The sequence below is a fragment of the Eptesicus fuscus genome, chromosome 11, assembly GCF_027574615.1.
Source record: "Eptesicus fuscus isolate TK198812 chromosome 11, DD_ASM_mEF_20220401, whole genome shotgun sequence".
Classification (NCBI taxonomy): domain Eukaryota; kingdom Metazoa; phylum Chordata; class Mammalia; order Chiroptera; family Vespertilionidae; genus Eptesicus; species Eptesicus fuscus.
This window is the reverse complement of record NC_072483.1, coordinates 81,764,432-81,788,532: the sequence shown is the minus strand read 5'-3', so window position 1 is coordinate 81,788,532 and position 24,101 is coordinate 81,764,432. Positions and strand designations below refer to the sequence as shown.

At 41.3% G+C, this 24,101-nt stretch overlaps 1 protein-coding gene across 4 annotated transcripts in view; it reads left to right on the top strand.

Annotated features, from left to right (window-relative positions):
* Positions 1–24,101, top strand: part of PARD3B (par-3 family cell polarity regulator beta) — a 910,289-nt gene that overhangs the window by 795,202 nt on the left and 90,986 nt on the right. For all 4 annotated transcript variants that reach the window (XM_054722996.1, XM_054722997.1, XM_054722998.1 and 1 more), the window contains one exon: positions 13,938–14,073. In XM_054722996.1, coding sequence (XP_054578971.1) covers positions 13,938–14,073 — 136 coding nt within the window. The remainder of the gene's footprint in view (positions 1–13,937; positions 14,074–24,101) is intronic.

The following is a 24,101-nucleotide window of genomic DNA, read 5'->3' as shown; positions in this document are numbered from 1 at the left end:
AGCTGTGAGCTGCTGAATTCCAGGGTGCAAAACCCAGGGAGACAAATGGGAGGGCCATGCAGCTAATAATGACATGCTGCTTAAATATCAATCTTGGTTTATTGTGTGTCCATGGGCACATGTCTTCAAATTCAAGTGGCTGCCTCTCTCTCCCTTTCAATGTCTGTCTATAAACTTTCATGGTATCAAGCCTATGTTTTAATAAATATTTTGTTTGCTGTCTTCCCATTAATATTCATAGGGAATGGAGCACTTTGGGTTTTGCGATTTCTAATAAACATCGATGGTGTTACTAGTTTGTACTGAGCATTCAGTACGCTCCATCAAAATGGCAGCTCTAATTAGGTTCCTTGAATTAGCTAATGGATTTTGAGAAAGATCGCTTAGAAAGCTCTTACAGCTGTCCAAGATATCTCTGCCATGGCAGAAAGACAAAAGGCCCCTGGAAGCTACAGACTTCAGAGCTTTAGAAATGCAGCTGACAGTTAAAAAGATAAATTGCGTTCATATTTTTCTAGTGAAAGTCCTAATACTGAATTAATGTTATTCCTGTAGTGAGCATCCATTAAGAAGCTCATTTTATTATGAGGATGCATTTTGACCATTAGCTCTTTTCTTTGGCTCCTCCTCCCTCCCCACTCTCCTTTTGCTCCCTCCAATTCCCCAGGTATTTTGGATACAGTATTAATAAGCTTCTTTGAAGAAGAGGGAAATCATTCCCTTCCCACCTTTTTTGGGGGGGAGGAGAAGTTATACATTTAGAAGTTTTCTTAGATATACAGTAAGCATTCAGTTCAAAAATGAAAGAGAAATATAGAAGGAAATAATTTTAGTGATTTAATTTAAGCTTTGTGGCTTATATTTTACAATGAACTTGGGAGGGGAAAAGGATTCTAGCTAGTGAGCTTGTTTACACTTGGATAGAAGATGATTTTGTAGGATAGAAACAATCTGGAAGAAAATGTAACACCTCCTCCTTCCATCTTGATGTGGAAGGCACACATAACGCAATGCCATGCCATGTGGTCTTCCTTCTTCCTTCCTAAGAGCAAGTTTCTCTGACAAATGATGGACCAATGATATCTGAATGATTGTACTTAATATCTGCAAATAGGGAGAAAAAAATAATATTTATTAGTGGGAAGCACAGTAATTAAGTTCATGACAAAGCACAATCCTGGAAACAAATAGTCACCCACAAGTTCCGTATAGCTGGCTGTGTTCATACTCACTCATTCAAAACATAACACTGGGTTTTCCACCTATCCACTGAGAAAATGAATACCTGTTACTTTTTAATCTGGAAAGCTACATTTCTCTAGGAACAGAGTAAATCCTTTAGGGGGACTGTGTCCTGGGTCATTAACTCTCAACCATCCAAATGCTGTTTTTCCCCCTGTGAGTCCTGGTAGCGCCTCTGTTTTTCTATGTTCTGCCTGCCTTTTGGCCTGTTTTGTGCTCATTAGTATCTTAACCAAGCCAGGGGCTGGGCAAGGAAAAAGAATGTGAAACTGCAGTCCATTAATTGGGGGATTGTTTACAGCTCTAGGAAAACACTGATTGGGGAAGGAACCGAAGTTGTTGGTTTAAATGAGAGTTTTCCAAATCATCTGTAGCGTCTCTTTCTCATGCTCTTCCAAACCTCCCATCTCTACCTACAACTGAGAGCTCACTGAGACGCTGCTGCTAGTAAAGCTGTTGGAGCCGGAGAAGAAAGAGAGAAGAACGTTGGCGGAACGTACAGCTTACAGATGGGGCAGCTGCTTGGCCTCAGGATGATGTACACAAAGCAGAAAAGCATTGTTATATGAAGTGTCAAGAAATAGAGACTCCGTTTCCTCAATTCTTCCCCGCTCGTGACTTTGGCACGGTGGATCAAAGGCATAATTGACATCATGTTTATTGAAAAAACCAGCAACTGTCACACTGTCTAGAGGCTACTGAAAGCTCGAGGAAGGCGTGTGTTTTATTCATTTTCACGGGGGGTTATTTATAGAGTTCAATTGTCGACAGCAAAGAGCCTAATTCCCCTCTTCCATGATCGTCCCCGACACGTTCGTTCGCTTCTCAGAGCACAGACAGCTACACGCTGCCCCCCGGCAGGTACCCAGGCACCGCCTCCCCTCGCCTGGCGGGGCCGTGGCTATTTATTAATTAAGGTTCTGTGACGGCTTTCCCTGAAAGTGCCAGTGACAATAAAAGTCTTTGTCAACCCATAATGGGTTGGTTTCGTTTGCTTTGTTTTGTTTTTTTAACTTTTCGCCCTCCCATTTGGCAGCCAGTGCCCTGTTCCTAATGGGAAATTTATCACTGTATTAACGATGCGTCATGCTTCATCACCAGTTGATGTTACTGGTTAAACAAGGGCTCTGGCTGTAGAAAATGTTCTGTTTCCAAGCTGAAGGAAAACCTCCATGTCCCGTTGCCTCGAACTGAAGTGACCCTCCAACCACAGCCTCCAACAAGTAGGGAGATGGAAATAGAAGTGGCCTTGGCCAATGATAGGGTCAACCTTGTCCCTTGAACTCTACACACACTCAAGGAACCATTGAATACCAATGCAAAGAAAATCCATAGAGGGTCATTTCGTAGATTATAATATGTGGGCTCACAGGAAGTAAGGGTCTCCCAGAGTAATCCTGCTGCAAAGAAGAGCTCGCATGATGGTGCTGCCGTATTTGAAATCCTCCAGTGATCCCACCTCATCGTCCCTTTGGGAGAGACAGGCATATGGAGCTGTCCACGTCCTACCAGCTTCATGCCGCAGGATGTCCCCACCCACTGCACCACTCCTGCTATACCTGCCGTGTCCTTCCGTGTTGCCACTCTTTCCAAGTGTCCCTCACACCTGAGCGTGCCCAGTCACCCTCTCTCTGCCTGCTCTCCTCTCTCCTCGAGGCCCTTTCTGGCCTCCTCAAGCCAGCTAATCACCCTCCCCCTAGCCTACTGCAGGACATCATGATACTTCCTCATCATCACTGCCACGCTGCACTGTAATTCTGCACTGTATCCATGGCCCTCACATGACTGTGAAATCTCTGAGAGTCTGGTTCTGGGTCTTAATCCCCTTTGTGCCATTAGGACCAGTGACATGTAATGTTTAAGAATAAATAATAAATGTGCATATCTGAAAATGTTCAGAATATCATTGGAAAATGTTTTAAAAAGTAGTTGATCTAAGTTTGATACCAATGTATTAGTTTCTGTGCTGTTCTGAAAAGCATGCTCCTAGACAGGAGTTGTAGAAATGTGGATGTTTTGTCAAAACAACTGGAACAATCCATAGGAGGTGGTACTCCAAGCTGTCTCTGTCCCATAAATCCGAAGTCAGAAGGTCAGCGAGAGGTGACAGGGTATAGAGCTCACGTTACACCAGGCAAATGAGAGCTGTGGGATGTTCTTGGATTTGGCATCCTTTGGGACCTAAGTATATGTGAACATTTTAGGTGGCTCTTTGGAGTTGAGAATCTGTTTTGATTGGCTAATTATCATAACCTTATTTAAAATGTCTAGAGCTCAGTATTCGGCGTAAAGGTATGAAAGGAATTGAGTAATATCAAAAATGTTCTTGATAGGTTCTTGGACTTAATTGCTTTTATGCTAATCATATCAGAATACTTCATGTAGACTTCTATGCTCATGAGATAGTATGATTTAACACCATATATGTGATAAGATTGGCCCCACAAGCACATATCTGTGTGACCCATATGTCCCTTCTGGGTGTTTGGGTAGTTTATTATCATATATCCCTTGAAAGTGTTGGTAAGGACTAGTTTACATATATTATGTATTTAGAAGGCTTTGTCTCCGAACATTTAGTGGTGAGCTCCTAATCACAATTTTTAGCTTCTTTCCATTGAAAACCTTGTTATTTTATATTTTTTTGCTTTTGTCACTTTTGTTATTTTCCCAAGGGAGGAAAAATAAGCCTTGTTATGTGAGTAAGAAATTACTGTTTTAATCTATTGACATTTAGTTACCACAGCATACAATAGCCTATCCTGACTGATACAATCCTCCAAATAAAAAATAAAAAAGCCAGCATGCATGCACTAAATCATTTAGAATCTGCTTATTTTCCCTTAAAATTTTGAAGTTAATTAGGTCCTATTTTCTTACAGTCTAAAGGGAAGGATCTAGGTGGCAGCTTGGGAATCAGTGGCCTTTGATGACATTCTGAGATCCCCAGGGAGAAGATGAGCTTCTCTCTTCTTTCCTCTGAGGAAGAGGGAATTTTATGGAAGCCCAGGAAATTCCCAAGGTTTTCTGGCCTGCTGCCACAAAGGCCTACTTTTCCCAGAATAGACTCTGAAAGTTTAATTCCCATCTAAATGTCAGACATGTATTTCTAAACCTCAAGCTGTGTTTAACTTAAGCCTAGAAGATAATTTCATCTTGCAAGTCCTGCATTTATTGGTGAGAATTTCTTTGACAAGTGTGTGTGTGTGTGTGTGTGTGTGTGTGTGTGTGTGTGTGTGTTGTAATAACATTAATTTGCTCACATACTGTATAAGCAACCAAAGTTTATTTGTCCTTGAACCATATTCTGTTCAGCTCAACAATTCGAATAATAGTTAAAGGTTTTATAGGTTTCTTCCATTTACCTTTTTGTCAATATTTTGCTAATTTTATTTTGGCCCATAAAACTCTTTGAAAAACCTTACAATGTTTCACATAGAGTCATGTCTTAAGGTTAGTTTCCAAAGTCATTAGGTGAGACAAAAATTGTGTATAGTCGGGATAGACCTTGGAAAACACTAAAGGCGAAGGCTGTTTGGACCCTACCTGGCCTCTCACTAAATCTACCCCACACTGTGTCCTTGAGCACCGTGTCAGGTGGCTGTTCCCTGGTGGAGGAGTTGGCTTGCATGCAAGGGGCCATGTTGTGCAAGGAATGCATATCTTGAAACATTGGAATTTAGTTCAACACAATGTCAAGGTTACATCCTGAGAGGTGCTTAGGGACTGACACCAACCGAGGGAAACCAATGCAGCTCATGTCCAGGGCCATGTGCTCATTACATGGACTGGCCGGTGGGAACACTAACACAGCTTAAATTGCCACCCCCCCCCCCCCCCCACACACACACAGATCCCCATTTTTCTCTACACTCTAATATGTGGTGCATCAGTTAAACAGTCGGGATGCAATGTCACTATATTTCAACCATGTAAGAACAGCTGTAACTACATGGATTGTAATTGAGAGCATGGTTTGTTTACCATCTTTAATGAAAGACACAGTGGATGCACAGTTCCAAGTTAATCAATATCTATTTTTCTTTGCATCTGTGTATGTTTGTTTTGCAAAGATGTAGAGTAGAAATGAAGGGCTAATTTTGCAACCATCCAGTGTGAACATTTCAACTAGATTTTTAGATCTTTCTTTAGCAACAAAAGTTACCACATGAAACACTTGACAGATTCTTTCTGTGACCTCCACATATTTTGTATTGTTAATAAAATTGGCAAAATGTCTCGAGACAATATGTATCCTATGTTTATATACAACTCTGAATGTGTCCAGTATTTGTGTAAATTATTTAAGGCTCAAGAATACTGCGCTGTGTTGGAGGAAATGTATTAGAATACAATTCAAAATATTAATAACTCACATGGATATTTTATGACTAATGGCAAAACTGGCTTCTGAAATTTGAACACAGCCAGGAGGTCATTGTACAGTACCAGAACAAAGCAATTATGTGTTACAGGCTTATAATGGTGAGTTGAAGCTGTTGTGTGTTGTTGATTTGTGAAAACACTGTCAGTATCACTCCAAAGAAATTCTGCCTTTGCTGGAAACGGAGACCGAGAAGCAGGATGTTCTGATTAGAGGAGATCTGCTTAGAGATTGGCCTCTCTTTGTCTCAAGTGATAAAGAGCAAAGGTAGAGCAATGCCTTTTAACAGAAGAGGAGATGACATTGATCTGGGGAGATTCACAGTCACAACAATCAATCACATGGGAGAAAGTTGTCCTTCATGCATCAATGAGATTGCTTTCAACGATAAATGGCAGCGTGGTTCGCAGAGTGAGTAGAAATGCTTGCCATTATGCAATCGAAAGTGCCAGGGAAGGAGGCCTTTATGTCCACTAAGGCTTGATTCACTGGGGGGTCAAGGTCCAGTCCAGGGTTAAGATTTCCAGAAAAAATCTGCAAGCTGTAGGAGTCAAAGTTGAATTCGCCAAGTTAGGGATGGAGAAAACAAAACAAAGATCTCAAAGAGAGCAGATGCTGAAAGCAGGCAACATGTTGAGAAAGACGAAAGGTCAAGACTCAGGTTGCCATGGCAAAGCCAGGCACCCAGGTAAGCCAAGTCACACTGTCAGGTTGTAGCTGCTAGGTCAGAATGCCCCAGGCAGCATCAGGATGGCCTGGAGGAAAAACTGTGTTCAGGATTACAGGCTGAGCGAATGCATCATTGTGCTTTGTGGGTTTTCTTCCTCTTATAACCCTACTTGCATATCAATCTCTCTGCACAGATTTTTTTCCAACTTCCCCACATGATCCTGATATAGAAAGTGATTTGTTGAATTCTTAGTAATTTATACAAATACATACTTTTCAAAGTTACATATTAGCATAGAGCACAGTTTTTTTCTCCTATTCTGCCACCAGTTGTGGTTTTTTTTATGTGACATTAAATATTCTCTTTAAATGGCTAAGCATTGTTCCTTCACCTTCTAAGAAGTAGAGGTCAGAGATAATTGACAAATGTAGTCCTGGAAATAAAGGGAGAGTCTAGATGTGAACAGTTTGTTTTGTCTGTTAATAATATGCTTCACTCTTTCTCTAAAGTCATTACTCTTAATTGAGGATTTTTTAGGCAGTCATAGTAAGCAAGCAAAGGGTTCTTAATTTCAATGAATTATTTAATCAACAAGATAACTTAAATCTGATAGACATTAAATGTTCATATGAGGAAAGGCATAGTCTTATTATTTGGAGAAACATTTTAGCAAAAATAATTAAAAGTGATAAATAGTGATGATGAATTTGGGAAGAAATTAGAAAAAAAAATCCCAGATGTGGTTCATGGGTACTCAGTTGTGGGTCCCAAAATTTCACTGGACTAAGCCATGAAAACTCTTACTTGTCAATGTACCTTTCAAAAAATAAGTATTCTTTATAAGAAACTTGGAGCAGGAGAGGACAGAGAATTTACATAATCATAATATTTACCGAATATTTACACAGATAATTTTTAGAGCTTTTCAGGACTAAAGTATCACTTGAAGAATTCTATAGAATTAGACCCCATTAAAAGCCATTGTTTATTATTTAAGCTCCTTTCGTGTAGATGGGCCACTATATAAATGCATTTTTGCTATGAAAGGCAAATCTGTAGAGTATTAATGTAAGTGCTTTTGGGCTATAGTTTCTGTAAATCTTCAAAAGCCTTTTGAATTAATGAGCCTGAATGCATTTATAAGAATCTCTGTGGACTTTTATTTGACAGGGATCTTTAGCACCAACAGAAAATAAGTAACAGTTGTGTCCATGACTGTCTATCTTCAACGGAATAGTCTTTTCCAGAAACTAGTTTGGGATTTAAAGTAAAATTGGTCAAATAAGATTGCATATAGATTTTTATTTTAGATTATATTTTATTCGTGTTATCGGGAGTGTGAGTGACCCAGAATGCAGGTACTTTGAGAAGTCTGTTCCAACTTAAAAAAAAAAAAAAAAAAGCCCTGTCTTCTAAGGCAACAATGGTACTACTAAAATTGAAGTTTATAAAAATGATAATGTTTAGGTCCTTGAATGCAAAAAAACAAACAACGGGGTGGGGGGAGGGCGGGGGGGGGACAGGAAAGGAATAGCATCCTGGCATTCCTAAAGGCTACAAAAATGCTTTTCTTTACCCCATATCTTTCAAGAGGCTAACCCTTTTTGAGAAAACCTTTAAAATCCCACCCTTTTATAAGTACAGAAAGGTTGACACCACATTTATATAATTAAACATTTAGTGATAAACCTCAAAATAACATTTTACAGCAACTTCATACAAAATTAAAGAGTCTAGCCAACCCCAAACTTACCAGTACTCCCTGTTCCGATTATTGTTGGCATGCACTCTTCTAATTCACATGGCTTTGTTCAGTGACTTAGTGAGGATTACCACATCCAGGGAGGAATACTGCTGTTAAGGCTCCATTTTACAAAGACTATTTCTTAACCACATCGCCGTTCTGGACCCCAGGCTGGTACTTGCAAATGAGGGCTGTCCTCACCAAAGGCAAACACCTCTGCAGACGCAGAGCTGCAGGTCTGAAAACCACACGGCTCATTGGAATTAACCACGTGCCATTTAATCACAGTTAGTGTGCACGTCTTTACATACATGCCCGCTGAGGCATACACACAAAATCACCCCAAGTTAATTCACAAGCCCAACAGTGGTTCATTGTCAGTGACCGGCTCCCCCTTATTCAGTCGGGGTGAACTTTCCCGGGAGCGGCCTTGGCTGCCAGTCCGTCCTGGTCCCCATCCAGCCCTTCTTTCTCTTTCATGTGGGATCTTTGTCTCATGTGGATTCTCTTTCACACCCCATTCAGTTTTATACCCATTTCCCACATAAGCCTGTTAGAGATGTAACATTAATTATCCAGAACTCTCCATCCGCAGTTGCTCCAACATCATTCTTCAGTGAACATGGACTTCATTGCATGTCTTTCTATTGCTTTAGCTACTTTTACTTCTATTTTTATGGCACAGATCTGTGCACATAAAAGTGTATCAGAAGGCAGGGCTATAAATGTGCTCTGCTAAGTTCCCTCCGCCTGGACGCGCCTGTGATCTGCTGCTAGAAACGCCTGCTGCGTTTTAGTGCCTGTCTGGCCAGGCAACATGATATGGTAGCAGTGACTCTGGGTTTGCAGTCACCCAACCCCTGGGCCACCGCTCAGCAATCGTGCTGCTCAACTTCTCTGAGCCTCGTGTACTCACCTGTGAAATGTCAGTAACAGCGTCGTCCTCACAGATTTGATGGCGGGTTAAGTGAGATGAAGTATGTAAAGCGTAGGTATTAAACTTAGGGCATTACAGGAGCTTAATAAATATTAGTTTCCCTTTTCCAGCCTGCAGCAGTAATGGGAGGAGACTACGGCAAGCCCAAATGAACACTCGTTTTTAAAGTGAACTTCAATTGAGTTCATTATGAACTGGGAAGAATGAGATTAGATTTCGAAGGAGCAGATGATGCCTCACTGTGATATGCATTGCATATGGGCACGTATTGCTGTAGGTGGCTATGAAGAAAAAGACATGGTTTACGAACTCCATTACAGCTCTAAACTCTGTCCAGTTCTCAAGTGCTATAAGAAGAGCCTGTGTAACTTCATGTCTGTCTTTTTTTTAAATATATTTTTAATGATTTCAGAGAGGAAGGGAGAGAGAGAGAAACATCAGTGATGAAAGAGAATCATTGATCGGTTGCCTCCTGCATGCCCCACCCTGGGGATCGAGCCAGCAACCTGGGCATGTGCCCTGACTGGGAATCCAACCGTAACCTCCTGGTTCATAGGTCGAAACTCAACCACTGAGCCACACTGGCCTGGCTACATGTCTATCTTTAAAGATATAGCCAGTATAATTTACAAGAAATCACTACAATATAAATCTGTTTTGTTACACTGTTTAAATTCATTTTACATAAAATTTCAGCACATTGAAAGTATAGGAGTGGCCTTGATCACCTACATATAAATACAGTATAATACGAACCTTTCTTTTTTATAAAATGGCTAACTTTATCCAGTGAACAATTAATACAAAAAGGCTAATTTTCTAACTAGCAATGTGGAGATGGGGTTATTGATGCTTTGCCTGATGTTATATGGTTGCCGGAGTATTTGTGTTCCATCATAATCTGACATCACTTCTGAAGCTATTAGGCAAAATATTTCTTAGAATCACTACTGCTAAGTCCCATAAAGCCAGAAAAATAAGATAACATGTAATAGAATAAGGAAAGTAGGAGTCCTCAGAAAGTAAGTTCTTAAAGGTTAAGCTTAACTTTCATTCTGGGCTAGAATGTGGCTTGCGGACCCAGTCTCTAAGATATCTATAATAATAAAAGTGTAGCCCTAACTTGTTTGGCTCAGTGAATAGAGCGTCGGCCTGCAGACTGAGGAGTCCCAGGTTCGATTCCAGTCAAGGGCATGTTCCTTGGTTGCTGATCGATATTTCTCTCTCATCAATGTTTGTAATTCTCTATCCCTCTCCCTTCCACTCTGTAAAAAAAAAAATCAATAAAATATATTTAAAAAAATAATAATAAAAGTGTAATATGCTCATTAGACTGGACGTCCTCCTGGACGACCTTTTGGACGAAGCCGGGGCTGCGAGGGAAACCTGGGTCCTAGGTGCCTGCTGGTGGCCAGAAGGAAGCCGGTGCCAGCAGCCAGGTGAAGGAAGGCCTACTCTTGCATGAATTTTGTGCATTTGGGCCTCTAGTAGATAAGATAAAGGAAAAGACCCAGGTTGAAGATAATAAACATTGGTGGAAAGACTAGTCTTTGAAGTCAGACAGACCTTGATCATCATCTATTAGCTATGATTCCTTATCTCTATGGAGCAGAACAATAAAACCTACCTTTTGCCCAGCTGGCATGGCTCAGTGGTTGAGCATCAACCTATGAACCAGGAGGTCACGGTTTGATTCCCAGTTGCGGGCTCAATCCCCAGTGTGGGGCATGCAGGAGACAGCCAATCAATGATAATGATTCTTTCCCATCATCTCTCTCTCCCTCTCCCTTTCTCTCTAAAATCAATTTTAAAAATATTTTTAAAAAAACACCTACCTTTCCATTTTACTTGATGTATTGAGCTACTTATAGCACCTGTTACACAAGAATTTAAAATAAACTCAAGTGCCAGATTTTGCAGATTGGTAGTGGTTTTCTGAAGTTCTCAGTTGAGAAGGATCCTAAGACCATGTCTAGGGTCACTGGCAAAGAATGCTGTAACTGATTAGTGATGTCTGCTCTGGGCTGAAAGTGGAATAAATAAAAGTCTGTATCAATACATTTACTATCTAAGTTTCTATCAATTATAACTATTATGATTATTGTTGCTATTGTGACAATGGTATTTTTATATTTATTTTCACATTTCTGCATCCTCAACACAAAATGGAATCAATTAACTGCTTTGGTAACAATAGCTGTATATATCACTTTTATTGATGTGATGGTGAGCTTTTGTATATTATCTGCAGAGAAGAGCTAAAAAATGAAACCAAAATTTGCCGTTCCTAATTTTATTATATACAACACCCACTTGAAAAAAAATATATGATACAGGTACTAACAGTAGAATAGGTGTTGGAGAGGAAAAGAAAAGGAAGAGACGATGTTGAGATGTAGTCCCAGGTTATGACAGATGTGTACGGTGTCCATATCTTCTTTAAAATATCCACACGAGGGAGAAGGGACAGCTTGTCTTGCACTTAGATGGTCCATGACTTTCTAGTTTTTTTTTTCTCTGAGGCCAGATTTCTTTTCTGGGTAAATAGTCATGTTCCTGTCAACCATAAGAGATTTTCTGAATCCTAAACAGCTGATTTTGTATTCTTGCCCCAATCCCTCTCTTTTGAGAACTGAAATCTGATTAAACCCATATTTTAAAATTTATGTATTTATAGATATATAGAATAGTTTACAGTCTGAGTATGTTTTCTTTCTCCACCACAAATGTAGGAAAGTGGTGGGTTTTGTGTTTCTTTAAATGGTGCCTTAATCAGTTTCCTTTTTTTTTTTTTCTTTATTACTGATGACTTCTTTCTGCTTGAATTCAGTGCTTCAGTTTCTCTGGGTAAACTAATAGATTATGTATGTGATGTTTGCACTGTGCTGATTAAACTTATCTGGTGAGTTTGACTGCAGCTCATGCTTTCACGTAATCAGCAGACACTGCACATTGGATACGGGTATCATAGTCAGCTCCTCATACTCAGGAGCGAGGCACGCTGTTCCAGAGAGCTTCCCGTAGTTTGGAAAAGCATGTCAGGCCTTCCAACTTTTTTTTCAAGTGCTCAAGAAAAACTTCTATTTAAAAAAAAAGAAAAGAAAAGCATGGTATAGAAACAGAACTATTTGAGAGTTTTAAAATATATATTGACAAAATATAAAGCTATGTGATCTATAAAGGTTTGCCTTTTCTTAAAGGCATCAGCTACTCAGTGTATAGGGTACGTAGAGCGCCTAGAACCAGATACTAACTTTGTAGAGAGATTGTAAGATATCAACACGTGGCCCTGCTTTTAATTAACTTACAATCTAGTTTGGGAAGAATATTTTTCCTCCAGAAGATGTTTAATTTTAAGTGTTTTAACAAAATAGTAGGTCACCTCCTTCTATTGCTTTCAGAGATCTTATTTTATATCTTATTTAAACTTAAAACTCAACTGTAATATTGGGGGATGGTTTGGGCATGTAAAGCTCTTCACAACCTTTCTCAGTCACACCGGTCTCTCTTTCCTGCTCCACCCCTCTGCTCTGTGTACTAGAGCAGTGATTCTTACAGACTCAGGAAATATGAGTGTCATTATGGTTGTTGTTACAAATTGAGTTAAAATACCAAATTCTGCAAGGCATATGCTTTTCTCACTAAAGTAAATTAAAAATATCTAGATCACCAACACACACACACTTTTATTCTACTGTGCTTCCTACGTAAGAGAGGAAAGAGAGCAAATACCACCTGATATGTGCATGAGGCAGGACAAATGAAGCTGAGACCACTGCTTGCCCAGATAACTTACTCACATTCCCCAAAGCAAGATGCTTTCTCATTTCTGTCCTTTACACTGCCCTTTCCTCTATCCAGCATTTCTTCATCTCACCCAACTGTTGGTTACCTGGGCATCCTTCAAGATTCAGCCAAGGTGTCACCTCCTTTATGGAGCCTTCTGTGATCTTCCTCTGAGGCCCTGCGCTCACCTTGTCTAAGTTTAAGCAGTCTGTCTCCTCACGGTGCAGACCTCTGTTATAGCACCTGTCACAGTGGGTTGTAGTCTTTGTCGCTGTTAGCCCCTAACTCCCAGACTGTGTGCTTTTTGCAGACCAGGACTGTGAATTGTCCATTTTTACTTTCCCAGATCTTAACTTGAGGTCTGACACAATAGGGCTCTCAGTTATACCTCAGATGAACCAAAGAAGTTGAACAACTGTGAGTTCTGCCTATCATTCCTTTCTTGTTTCCAAGCCCTGAATTGTATCTCATGATGCTGGTTCTATTGAAATGATGGGGACAAATACTAGCTAAAAGGGAGCCACTGGCTGACCAGTTTGGGATTGAGTGGATGGGTCACTGGAGAATCCTGAGAGGAAGAAGTGGCTAAAGTAGAGAGAGAACCTTGGACTAGTAAACAAGTGGACACGTTCTACTATCGCCCGCTTTCTCTTTTTCTTTTTTACTTTTTGGCATGGCTTCCACATTGACATGTCCATGTACCTCACCCGCCCACACTCTAAAAATGCATGAGTCTCATTGAATTGAACACTGCTACATGCCAACCCTGTGTCACATCCAATATTCAGGTCAAGCAACTGGTCTCAAATAGGCAATAGTTAGTTGAGAAAATGAGATACCCACATGAAAATGTAACCAAATTTTGTGGGTATGACTATAAGAAAAATGTGATGGTTCTTTTAATTACTGTAAAGGTCAGGACCTTTTCTTACCTTCTCACTCAAAAGGCACTTACTAAGCTCAAGTCAGATGTTCTGACCCTTGAAGCTAAAGGTATGCATGTCAGGACTGGTTTTTGTTCATTGTTATTACTGATGTCACGGTTTTCCTAGCATATTTGACTGACATTATTGAATGTTCCAAATGCAGATGTCAACTCCTTTAACAACAAGATCAAAAAGTGAGTTTCCAGGGGGACGTGCACTGTGTGACTGTGTGTGTTTGTGTTCCGTAGTGGCTACCCCATGAGTGGAGGTGCTGATCGCATCCAGAAGTTGCGGAAGGAGTATTATCAGGCTCGGAGGGAAGGTTTCACATTATATGAGGACGACGAAGGAAGAGCAAGGCCATCTGATTATGACCTTCACTGGGTAAGCCAATGCCTAACTCCAATTATTGAATTTATCTTTACTGAGATAGTTTAGAGCAGAAGAACGTGGCCAAGGATGTTCTATATATATATTGTTATATTTGGGTTACCCCAACCAAAGCCATCCTCTCCCACAGAAGATGTTCACATAAATCAAACCACACTAATGCACAGTAGTTCATTTTAATTACTGTCATATTTACTCCCTGTTGGACTTGTATACCAACTTGGAGGGGAGCAGATGTTTGCTGTTTTAAAGAGGGCAAGGAATCTTTGTCATCATCTACTGAACCCTAATCCTTGCCCTTCATCTTGGGTCTCAGACATCTGGGCAAACATTAATGGAACATGCAACATAAGCCATTTAGCCTTTGAAAAGTGGTTATTAGAGTACATTTCAGAAGGGTTGTCTTCAGATATATCAATTGTTTGTACATCACACCTGAACAAATCAGATTTTGCCGATCTTACCAGACTCCAGGATCATTTTCTTTTGAGGCAAGGGCAATTTTTGTATTAGAGGATTCTCTTTACCAATCCTTCAACATTTGGGAACAGGACAGAATATTGTGACCTCTAGAGAGGTAATCTTTGTGTTGTTTTTTCAGGATAGTGATTCATTCTCCTCTCTTGTTCAAGAAGGCAAAGCTATACTTACAAAATACATTTGATTCTTGAACATCCACAAAAATGCCCCAGAGGAGGGTGCTTAGAGTTTGATTAAAAGTACATGTTGCCCTGGCCAGTGCGGCTCAGTTGGGTATCGTCCAGTGCACCAAACGGTTGCTGGTTCAATTTCCAATCAGGGCACATGCCTGGGTTGGGGGCTCAATCCCCGGTATGGGCATGCAGGAGGCAGCCGTTTGATGTTTCACTCTCGCATTGATGTTTTTCCCTCTCTTGCTCTCTCCCTCTCCCTTCCTCTCTCTAAAAATCAAATTTTTTAAAAAGTACATGTCACATACTTAAAATAGTGCCAGAGACTGGGTTTTGGTGTTCAATGAACATTTGCGCTCATTGCTGACATCATTACTGGAGCAGAGCTGTGTGTGGTAATAGTGATGGCCTGTTCGTGAGTCAGCTCTCACTCACCCTCTTTGATGACCACTGCCTTGTGCTTCAGTTCTTAGTGCTTTCTTGAGAACCGCATAAGGAACTCTCATATTCCTGGTGGCCACTAAAGACACCAGCTCTTTTGAAGGGCAAATCTGTTTTCGAAAAGTTTTCTGATGTTCACACTCCTATTTATGCTCACAAGGTCAGGGTTAGAAGAGCAGAGTCCGGTGACTGAGCTGATTCCCTCCTGTGTTCACTTCAGTGCTGTGGCTTCCTGTGTGCGGCCCTCAGCACTTTCCCACTGCTGTTTAAGAGTCTGTCTCAGCATTCAGCACTATTGTGCAGAGCATACAAAACTCGCAGCACCAGTATGTTCTTCCACATACCATAGACTTTAAAAACACTCGTCAGAAAGGCATAGTAAGGATTGGCAGCCTTCTACCAAGGGGCTTCAGCCTCTTCCAGAGATAGGCGTCTTGTGGTTATAGGTCAGAACAAACAGCTATTTATTGGCTTGATTACAGACATTTGAATTAAATAGAATGACATTAGCAGTGATGAGGCAACTGGTCACTGATATTCTAGTAGCAGAAGAAAACAATTCTACAGAATAACAATGGAGATAACAATTCACTATTTCTAACTTAATTGAGATCGACTTACTGACTTTGATGAGAAATTCTGCTCCCTCAGTCAAACAAGCAAGCAATAAAACAAAGGGAAATATGTAACACCTTAATCAATAAAGTAATTTAAAAATAAATAAAATAAAATAAAGGGAAATAGTTTCCCCAAACCAAAAGGGAACACCATGCCCAATGCATTGAAAAGTCCTCCATCTCAAAACCACTATGAGCAACAGAACACAAGTAATTTTGGAGTAAGCAATCCTGCTTTTTTTACCTGATTTTATTTTATCTCTTCATTGGAAACTGCAAGGATGAAAATACTTAACCTGCATGAGACTTAAAGTGTTCTCTGGCCTTCACCAAACCTGAGTTAGGTATCTGCATACTTGGGTCCTTCCTACAAGTGAAAGTGTAACTAGAAACACAAGCTAGTGAGTAAAGAAGTGTCTCTATTTTAGTTTGTGTTTCCCATGCTCAGATGTGTTGAGCGTTGCCAAAAGTGCCTGATTTTATGCTTCCCAGACAATTGGGAACCAGGACTTCCCAAAGGGATGCTTGGTAAATGCTGTGTCGTAAAAGACGAGCGCTCTTTGTCATTGCCTGAGAGACTCAAACCAGGGATTAGTATCTCAGTGTCCTTTCCTGTCCTCTCCCCAAGCCAAGGAAAAACACTGGTATCTTTTGTCCAGCTTAGGCCTGAGAAATTGCACCGTTGCTTGCTACTTTTGGAGAGATCTAGGAAAGCAAGTTTAGAAAGTTAACATTTCATTCCTATTAGTCCGCCAGACTCAACAAGGCAGCTTTTATGAATGAGACTGTGGCTCCTGAATCGTGCTGGTCTTCAGCATCATTTGTTAAAATCTGATCCCACAGTCCACTCAGGGGAGGAGTGGGGCCACAAGAGAGGGCCCCAGGTGCTTCTCCAGATTGACATCAAGATTTCTGACCCACAATTCTAAAATCATAGCATTAATTCCAGTCGATTCAGTAAGCACCAAAGTAGTTTGGCTTTTCTAACAAGATCATCCCATGGACATGTCATCAAAAAAACACTTTCATGGACTCAGAACCCCCAAGTCCCATTGAGAGGCCTAACAAATATCCCCAGTCACATGATACTGGGGAACTTCTGAACTGTCGAGAAGGAAATCAGGAAGATAAGTTACTTAATAACTACATTGAAACTAGTTTTAAAGCAGGCCTGAAAGAATGTGAGTGTGCTCACACAAGTCTTCAAAGCCAAAATGATGAAAGCAATCACTTGATTACGATCTATGATTATTTTTTAAAAGAAAATATATTTTTGTCCATGAGACTAACAGTCTTTCTTTGGCTGTCCTGGGACTTTCTGGATCTTCCCTGGCCATCTTCTTGGTTGTTCTCTTCATTATCACACCTGCCCACTGGCCCAAGGCTGAAGACTTCTCCCAGTGTTCTCTCAGATTCTCCTTTGCTCTGGCATCCTTCTATTTTTCTCCTCTTTTCTCTGTATTTCCCACTCAACTTTAACAAATATGTACTCAGACTTAGTGTAGGCCAAGCGCTGGTAACAAGAATATAATACTACCTCTACCTTGGAGGAGCTTACAACCCAGTCATGAAAACAGACATCTAAGCCCAAACAGGACACGGACAATAATCTAGGTGAGGAATGCTATTGATAGAGAGGTATTAGCTTCCACAGGAGCTTGGAGAAATAGCAGTGCACTCTGTTGGGGCAGGGTGGCAGTGAGGGAAGGCCATCTGAGAGTGGCCTCAGCAGACATGCTTTGTTCTTTTTCTCTCAAATTCAGTGTGGTGTGTTTTTTTCTCCCCAAAGGAGCTCCTGATTTATTCCCTTTATTTGTGTTAAAATCAATGAATACACACAGATTGCAAGATTTGTAAATATGGACATGAGACCTTAAAAATCTTTTCAGCCAGTCTGTTGTGGAGCTCTTTTCCCATCTAGGCTCTGAAAAGCTGTAAAGAGCAAATTGGGAGCATTTCAATGGCTGTGAGTGAAAAGGCCTGGTGAGTTTGTATAGGTCCAATTAAGGAAGCAAGATATGCTAGCTGTGAAGTGTTAAAATTTGCCAAAAGAAAACATAATACCTGTTATCTGCTGGTATTTTATTTTCTGTAAAACTTGTTAAGACTGTCACAGTCCTCTGGCAGTAAACTGCTGTGTTTTATTTTTTTGTGATGTTTCTTTTTTATTAGCAGATAAAGATTATCTGCTTATTTAATAGCAACATGAATATCCTGTAAGTAATTTCAGAAAGGAGATGGCTTTAGAGTTTCCTAAAAATATTAGTACCTTTATTACTGTCTTTTTTTAAAGAGCTGCATGGAATATATCATACCTCCTCCCAGCTTTTTTTTTTTTTTTTTTTTTTAACTCTGACTAAATTAGAAGAATTTTTATCTAAAGAAGGAGTTTGTAGATACATGGATGGGAAGGAGGTATGCTACTTTCCACTGTCTTAAAAGACATGGTGATTTATCTTTCTGGCAAAGGGGATTGATTCAGGAAGGTGATGGTTGGGTGAGTAAATGAAAACATTCTGAAAGATTTGCTCACCTTGTTATGAGGATGGTCTAGGGACATACTTGGCAGCTGTCTAGACGTCGAAAGAAGCATCCGGTGAATTCTGTAGTCAGAAGAAAGGGAGAAGAAGATGCTGAGGTCATGCTAAACATCTTGAGGAAGGGATCTAGGATGGAATGTGTACTAGCCACACAAGGATAAAAAACCATCAAAACATTGTTTTCTAAAAATGAGAAATAAGAGAAATGCGCTCCTGCTGTCCGTGGGCCAACACAAGCATTGAGAAGGCCTTTCCCTTCAGGTATTTTCCTGTTTGTCATCAGAAAGAACAGATCTATTAGTTGCCTAGATAAAAAGAAAAAGAACTGTTATCTCCTGGTCTGGGGACTTTGAGCTACCCCAGGAACCCACCTGGCTTCACTGAGTTGTTCATGAGAAGTTACCAGGCCTTTGGCTACTTATTTAGATAGGCAAGTGAAAGTTTGATTTGCCCCAGAGCTGGGAATTGGCTCCAGAAGAAGTCAGTAGAATTTTTTGAAAGGACTAAAAGTGACTCTCACTCTTTGGGAAGAATTGCTCTACCTATATCCCCTTGGATCATTGTTTGTGACAAGATTGTATTCTATACTAGTGCCCCAGTGCACAGGTTTGTGCATATTGAAAGGAAATTAATTAGAAGGTGGCCAGCAGGGCGGGACTGGGTGAAATGGGTCACACACGCTCTGGAGCCAACCTCCCGCGGTCCCTCCCTGGCCAGCCACACCTGGGGCAGCACCACGGCTCAAAGGGCATCTACAGAGTGAGTGGGGTCCCTCTGGCAGGTGAGGTCCCTCGGCCTGGCCCACAGGGATCGGGCCAAAACCAGCTCTCTGACATCCCCCGAGGGGTCCCGGATTGCGAGAGGGCAGTTCTCAGGTGACGCACCCCAGAATCAGGCTCTCTCCTCTCTGGTTCTGGAGTGTGTCACCAGAGAACCGCCGCTGCCAAGTCACTGCAGCTTGGCAGCTCCTGTGTTGAGCATCTGCCCCCTGGTGGTCAGTGTGCATCATACCTACTGGCCAGTCAGACGGTTGGACAGTTGCTTAGCTTTTTATATACACTGAGTGGCCAGGTTATTATGATCTCTGAATGCATAATAATCTGGCCACTCAGTGTATATCCTATGTAATAAAAGGCTAATATGCAAATTGTCCTCTTGACCAGGAATTCAACCAGCAGGCAGGCCAGCCAACTGCCCATGTCCCCTCCCCCTGGCCAGGCTGGCCGGATCCCACCCATGCACGAATTCATGAACCGGGCCTCTAATATATATATATATATATATATATAGAGAGAGAGAGAGAGAGAGGCGCCAGATTATTATGCGTTCAGAGATCATAATAATCTGGCCACTCAGGGTATATAGATACATATGTCAAATTCATGCTGGACACCTAAAACTAATGGATTGCTATATGTAAATTATATCTCCATTAAAAATACTATTTTATTATTAAAATCTTTAAAATATGGAATGAAGTAAAGAATTGGAGTCATCAAATGTATGCATCCAGAAACTGCTGCAGTGTGGCTCCCGCCTTGAAATAACCACCCCTTCTCTGTGGATGAGCCCTCTCGAGCTCCATAAACAGTTCCTCCCAGTGTGGCCCTCCCTTAGTAGATTACTGCTGCCCCTGATTTCCTCAAATAGCTGAACTGAGGAGCGGAAGAGGTTCCGAGACAGGGGAAAAAACAGACCACTGTGTCCATAAACTAGGTGGGTTTTGAGGTTTGATGGAACTTGCTGTTGGTAGAATATTCAGTGCCACTTAGAGAGTTGGGACTTACCTGGATTGCAGGAAATACGGAACATTAGAGGTAAGAAGAGGACAAAAATAAATTGAAGATTTGTTGTTTGGTTGGTCATTGTAGTTCATTTATATTCCAATGTGGATTTCGTAGGAACATGTTGACATATTAGCTATATGGGAGAAGGTCATGTGAGCGAAATTCTAGCTTTCAAACATAGCATAAATCGTTTTGAAGGGAGGCAGCATGTTTATAGGCATTCCCCAGCACAGACATAAACTGCTTCAGAAACCCATTTAGAAATTGCCAATTTGGAACTGGGAATGGTTTCCCAAAGGGAAAAAATTATTGGTTGTAGGGTCCCAGACCAGCCTACAAAAGCCCCCTAAAATCCAATAACCTTGTGCTAATCATAGAACAGTAGCTGAGGAGCAGGAATAGGGAGACACAGCTGAGCCCAGAGGAGAGAAGGAAATGCCTTTTTTACTTCTTTCCTTGATACACTTTCAAGATGTTCTCTGGCCTCTTCCTATCTACCAGTCCTTAAGAGTGTCTCCCCAGGTGTCCTGACCCTTAAACACCCCTATCTCCCCATCCTGGCATACATCTTAAGGCCCCTTTTTCCCCCCAAAGTGCTTGGGAGTCCAACGTTACCTCTCTGCTCCGTCCTCCACCACAGTTACCCTTCTCTCTGACCCATAAAGGTCCTTAACACTCCCTGAGAGACTTCTCTGTTTAAAGAAGACACTTGATTAACCCGATTAAGTGCCAAATTGGGCACTTAGGGTGAGTTTATGAGAAGGGATCAGGAGAGCTAATGGAGTCTCCCCCTGGAACTGACCCCTTATGAAGCCGAGGAAAGGCCCATGGCTGTTAGGTCATATTCCTGATGTCTTGTTGCCACCCCACAGCCTGAAGTTTCTCCAGCACCTCTCTGTTATACACAGAGCCCAAGTCCAGACCTCCCAGTCTGACAGGCTGGCCAGTGATCTGATCCTATGAGCAGCACTGATTTCTCCTGCAAACGGGTCCTCACATCCCCCCAAGGAGGCCTGTTGTTTCTAAGTCTGTCCTCTGTGGCCCATGGCCAGTACAACTACCATGGACCAGGACGCCTCAGTCAGTGCTATCTGAAACTCTGCCCTGACGTAGCTACTCTGAACTGCTCCTGGCTTCCCATCGGCCTTCCTAAGCCCACAGCTGGCCTGAACTTGACCTTTGATAATATGGCAGGTGTGGGAAACGCAATGTGTGAGCACAGACTCTGAATCCGAACTGCCCACATTCACATACAGGCCACACCGCATAGAAACTAGAATGGTGGGCGATTCATTTAACCTCTCGGTCTCCTTTAAAATTTGTGCAATAGCATTGTGACAATTAAGCGAATACTACATGGAAAGCACTTAGAATAGTGCCTGGCATGTAGCATGTGTTCAGTAAATGTGAGGAGTGTAAGTAGCACTCACACTGAGGTGTTTAGGAATAGTACGTTCCGTCAGCCAGCACACCATTCTATCTTAGTCATCATCGGGGCTTCATTACAATGTCCTGGGACATGGCACAACACACGAAGCATTCGGGAGGCCCTCCAGGCAGGCTCACTCTGGTTACCACTGAGGTGGCCACCGACCCTCAGATAGTGACTGGCAGGCTGGTTGTCAGACCCTTTTGACAAAGTCCCTTGGTCAAAAGGTCAATTTCTAGTTCCCTCTCTCCCACACACAACTTTTCCTTCAGAAGGGCATGCCTTTCATCCCTGATGCTGGGGACACACTAATCTTTTTAATCATCTTATGCTAAAATCAAAGACCAGAAGAAAGTTAAAAACTTCTCCTTTCAGCTCTGCAAAAACCCTAAAGCGAAGAAACACCGGGGTCTAGTTAAGGTCTTAAAATGGAGGGAAATGCAGAGAAAATATTTGTCAATTATTTACTCAATAAATTACACTACTGCCAGATGAATAGCAACAACTATTTGCTCTGTGTCAATAACTTACCTCAGTTAATCCAGACAACAATCCCAGGAGGGGGTAGTAGCTGTAATCCTATGTACAGATAAGAAAACTGAGTCTCTAGGACTTTGCACTGTCCTCACACAGTTGTTGGCAAAGCTGACTTTCTGTGCTAACTCCAGGGGGAAATGGAAGGGAAGGAGGACGCTGTGGCAGCAGGTTCCATACTCTCTTTCTCATGAGAAGGTTGAGGGGGAATCTCTGATTACTCATTTACAAACACCATAAAAACTGTTTTCTGCCTCTGCTGAACTCCTCTTTAATTATCCCTCCTTGTTTTTTTAACCTAATAGTATTGAACCGAAACCAGATTTTGGTATCATTTCATCAGTTCTCTGTAAAAGCCTAAATGAAATCATTCTTTTTATGCTCTAATCAAATAAGTTAGCCTATCTCTGGCTCAAACCCAAACCGAAATACCAAAAGGCAGAAAGAGAAGGTTCAGAACCACATTATTTTTCCGTAATATGTCAAAAGGCCCGATGCTGTACTTACAGTGGAGTAAAAGGAGAACGCTTTCTGCTTCTAATGAGCAATTAATGCCAGCTCAGGATGTCGAGTTTAGAATCGGTTAACTTCCCCCAAACCACAACCGTTTGTGTTGGATCATGAAACCCCAAAGCTACAACTTCCACAATAATCACATTCTTTTCTTCAACTGCAATGGGAGAAATGACCATTTTATGAAACATAGGAAAAACCATAGCCGAGACTCCTATGAATTCCAGATTCCCTAAACTGTTCTCAACCCTGTTTAAAATCAGTTGGCTACGTTTTACTTTTGCAGAGCTCAAAAATCCTGAAATAAACTTTGGGCACTAAAGTTTTTAGATGAGAATGTTTACAGTAGAAGATAGGAAAATCCACTTACCTGCCATTTATAACATACATGCCACCAAACCATGAGGACAATTAAAAGCTCTACATGAGCCCAGCCAATGTGGCCGAGTGGCCGAGCATCCACCTAAGAACCAGGAGGTCACATGCCAGGATTGCAGGCTCAGTCCCCACTAGGGGTCATGCAGGAGGCAGCCGATTAATGATTCTCTCTCATCATTGGTGTTTCTATCTCTCTCTCTCTCTCTCTCCCTTCCTCTCCGAAATCAATAAAAATATTTTAAAAAACAGCAACAACTCTATGTGAGCCATATTTGTGTTCTGATTCCTTAGCTCAGAACAACCTTCCACAGCCTCCCGAGCCACTCCGGCAATCAGGTCACCACAATGCCATCTTGTTCTTTCAGTTGAAGGAAATGTTTGACTCAGTCATTCTGAAATTTAACGTCTATTGTGTCTTGTTAACTAGTAACTAGCCTGGTGTTACGATGGGAAAAAGAAAACACACAGAAAGCTCTCCTCTGAAACAGGAAGAATACTCGAATCAAAGCAAACCCTACAGTAATCATCATCACTGTGGCGGCGCTGGGGTTGCCATTCTCCACAAGAAGAATCACCATTTTTTGAATATAATTGTAATGACACATACTGGAGTCTGTGACTTTACAGCCCTCCTATGAATCTCATTAATTTCTCTGTGTTTTGTTCTGAACCTTGAAATCACAGTGCTAATTTTCAGAGCGTTTATGAGAAAGTGCAAAAGGTGATGCCACTAATTGCAGCTCTGCTGACAGGAAAAGTTTCCATTTATCCAAGTAAATGATCTAAGAAGAAAGGGTATAGCATTGTTATGATAAACAACTGAGGAATTGTTTCTTTTCTGTTTTCAAGATAAGACTTTCAGAAAGTAATGGAGTTCTCGGGTTTTATCTTTATGAAGCTTTCTTCAAATGATTTAGCTCGTTCTGTGTCATCTTTCATGCAGCCTCTTCTCAGACACAGCCCCGTTCCCTAGGTGGCCAGGCCAATCAGCACGTGAGGGAAATGGATGGTCCGCAATCATTCATTCCTTTGTTGGCTTATTCAGTCGCCGAATACTTGACATTTTATACATGAGTGTTCATCAAGCCCAACAATTGCATCAACACCAACAAGAAGGAAAACCTCATTGGGAT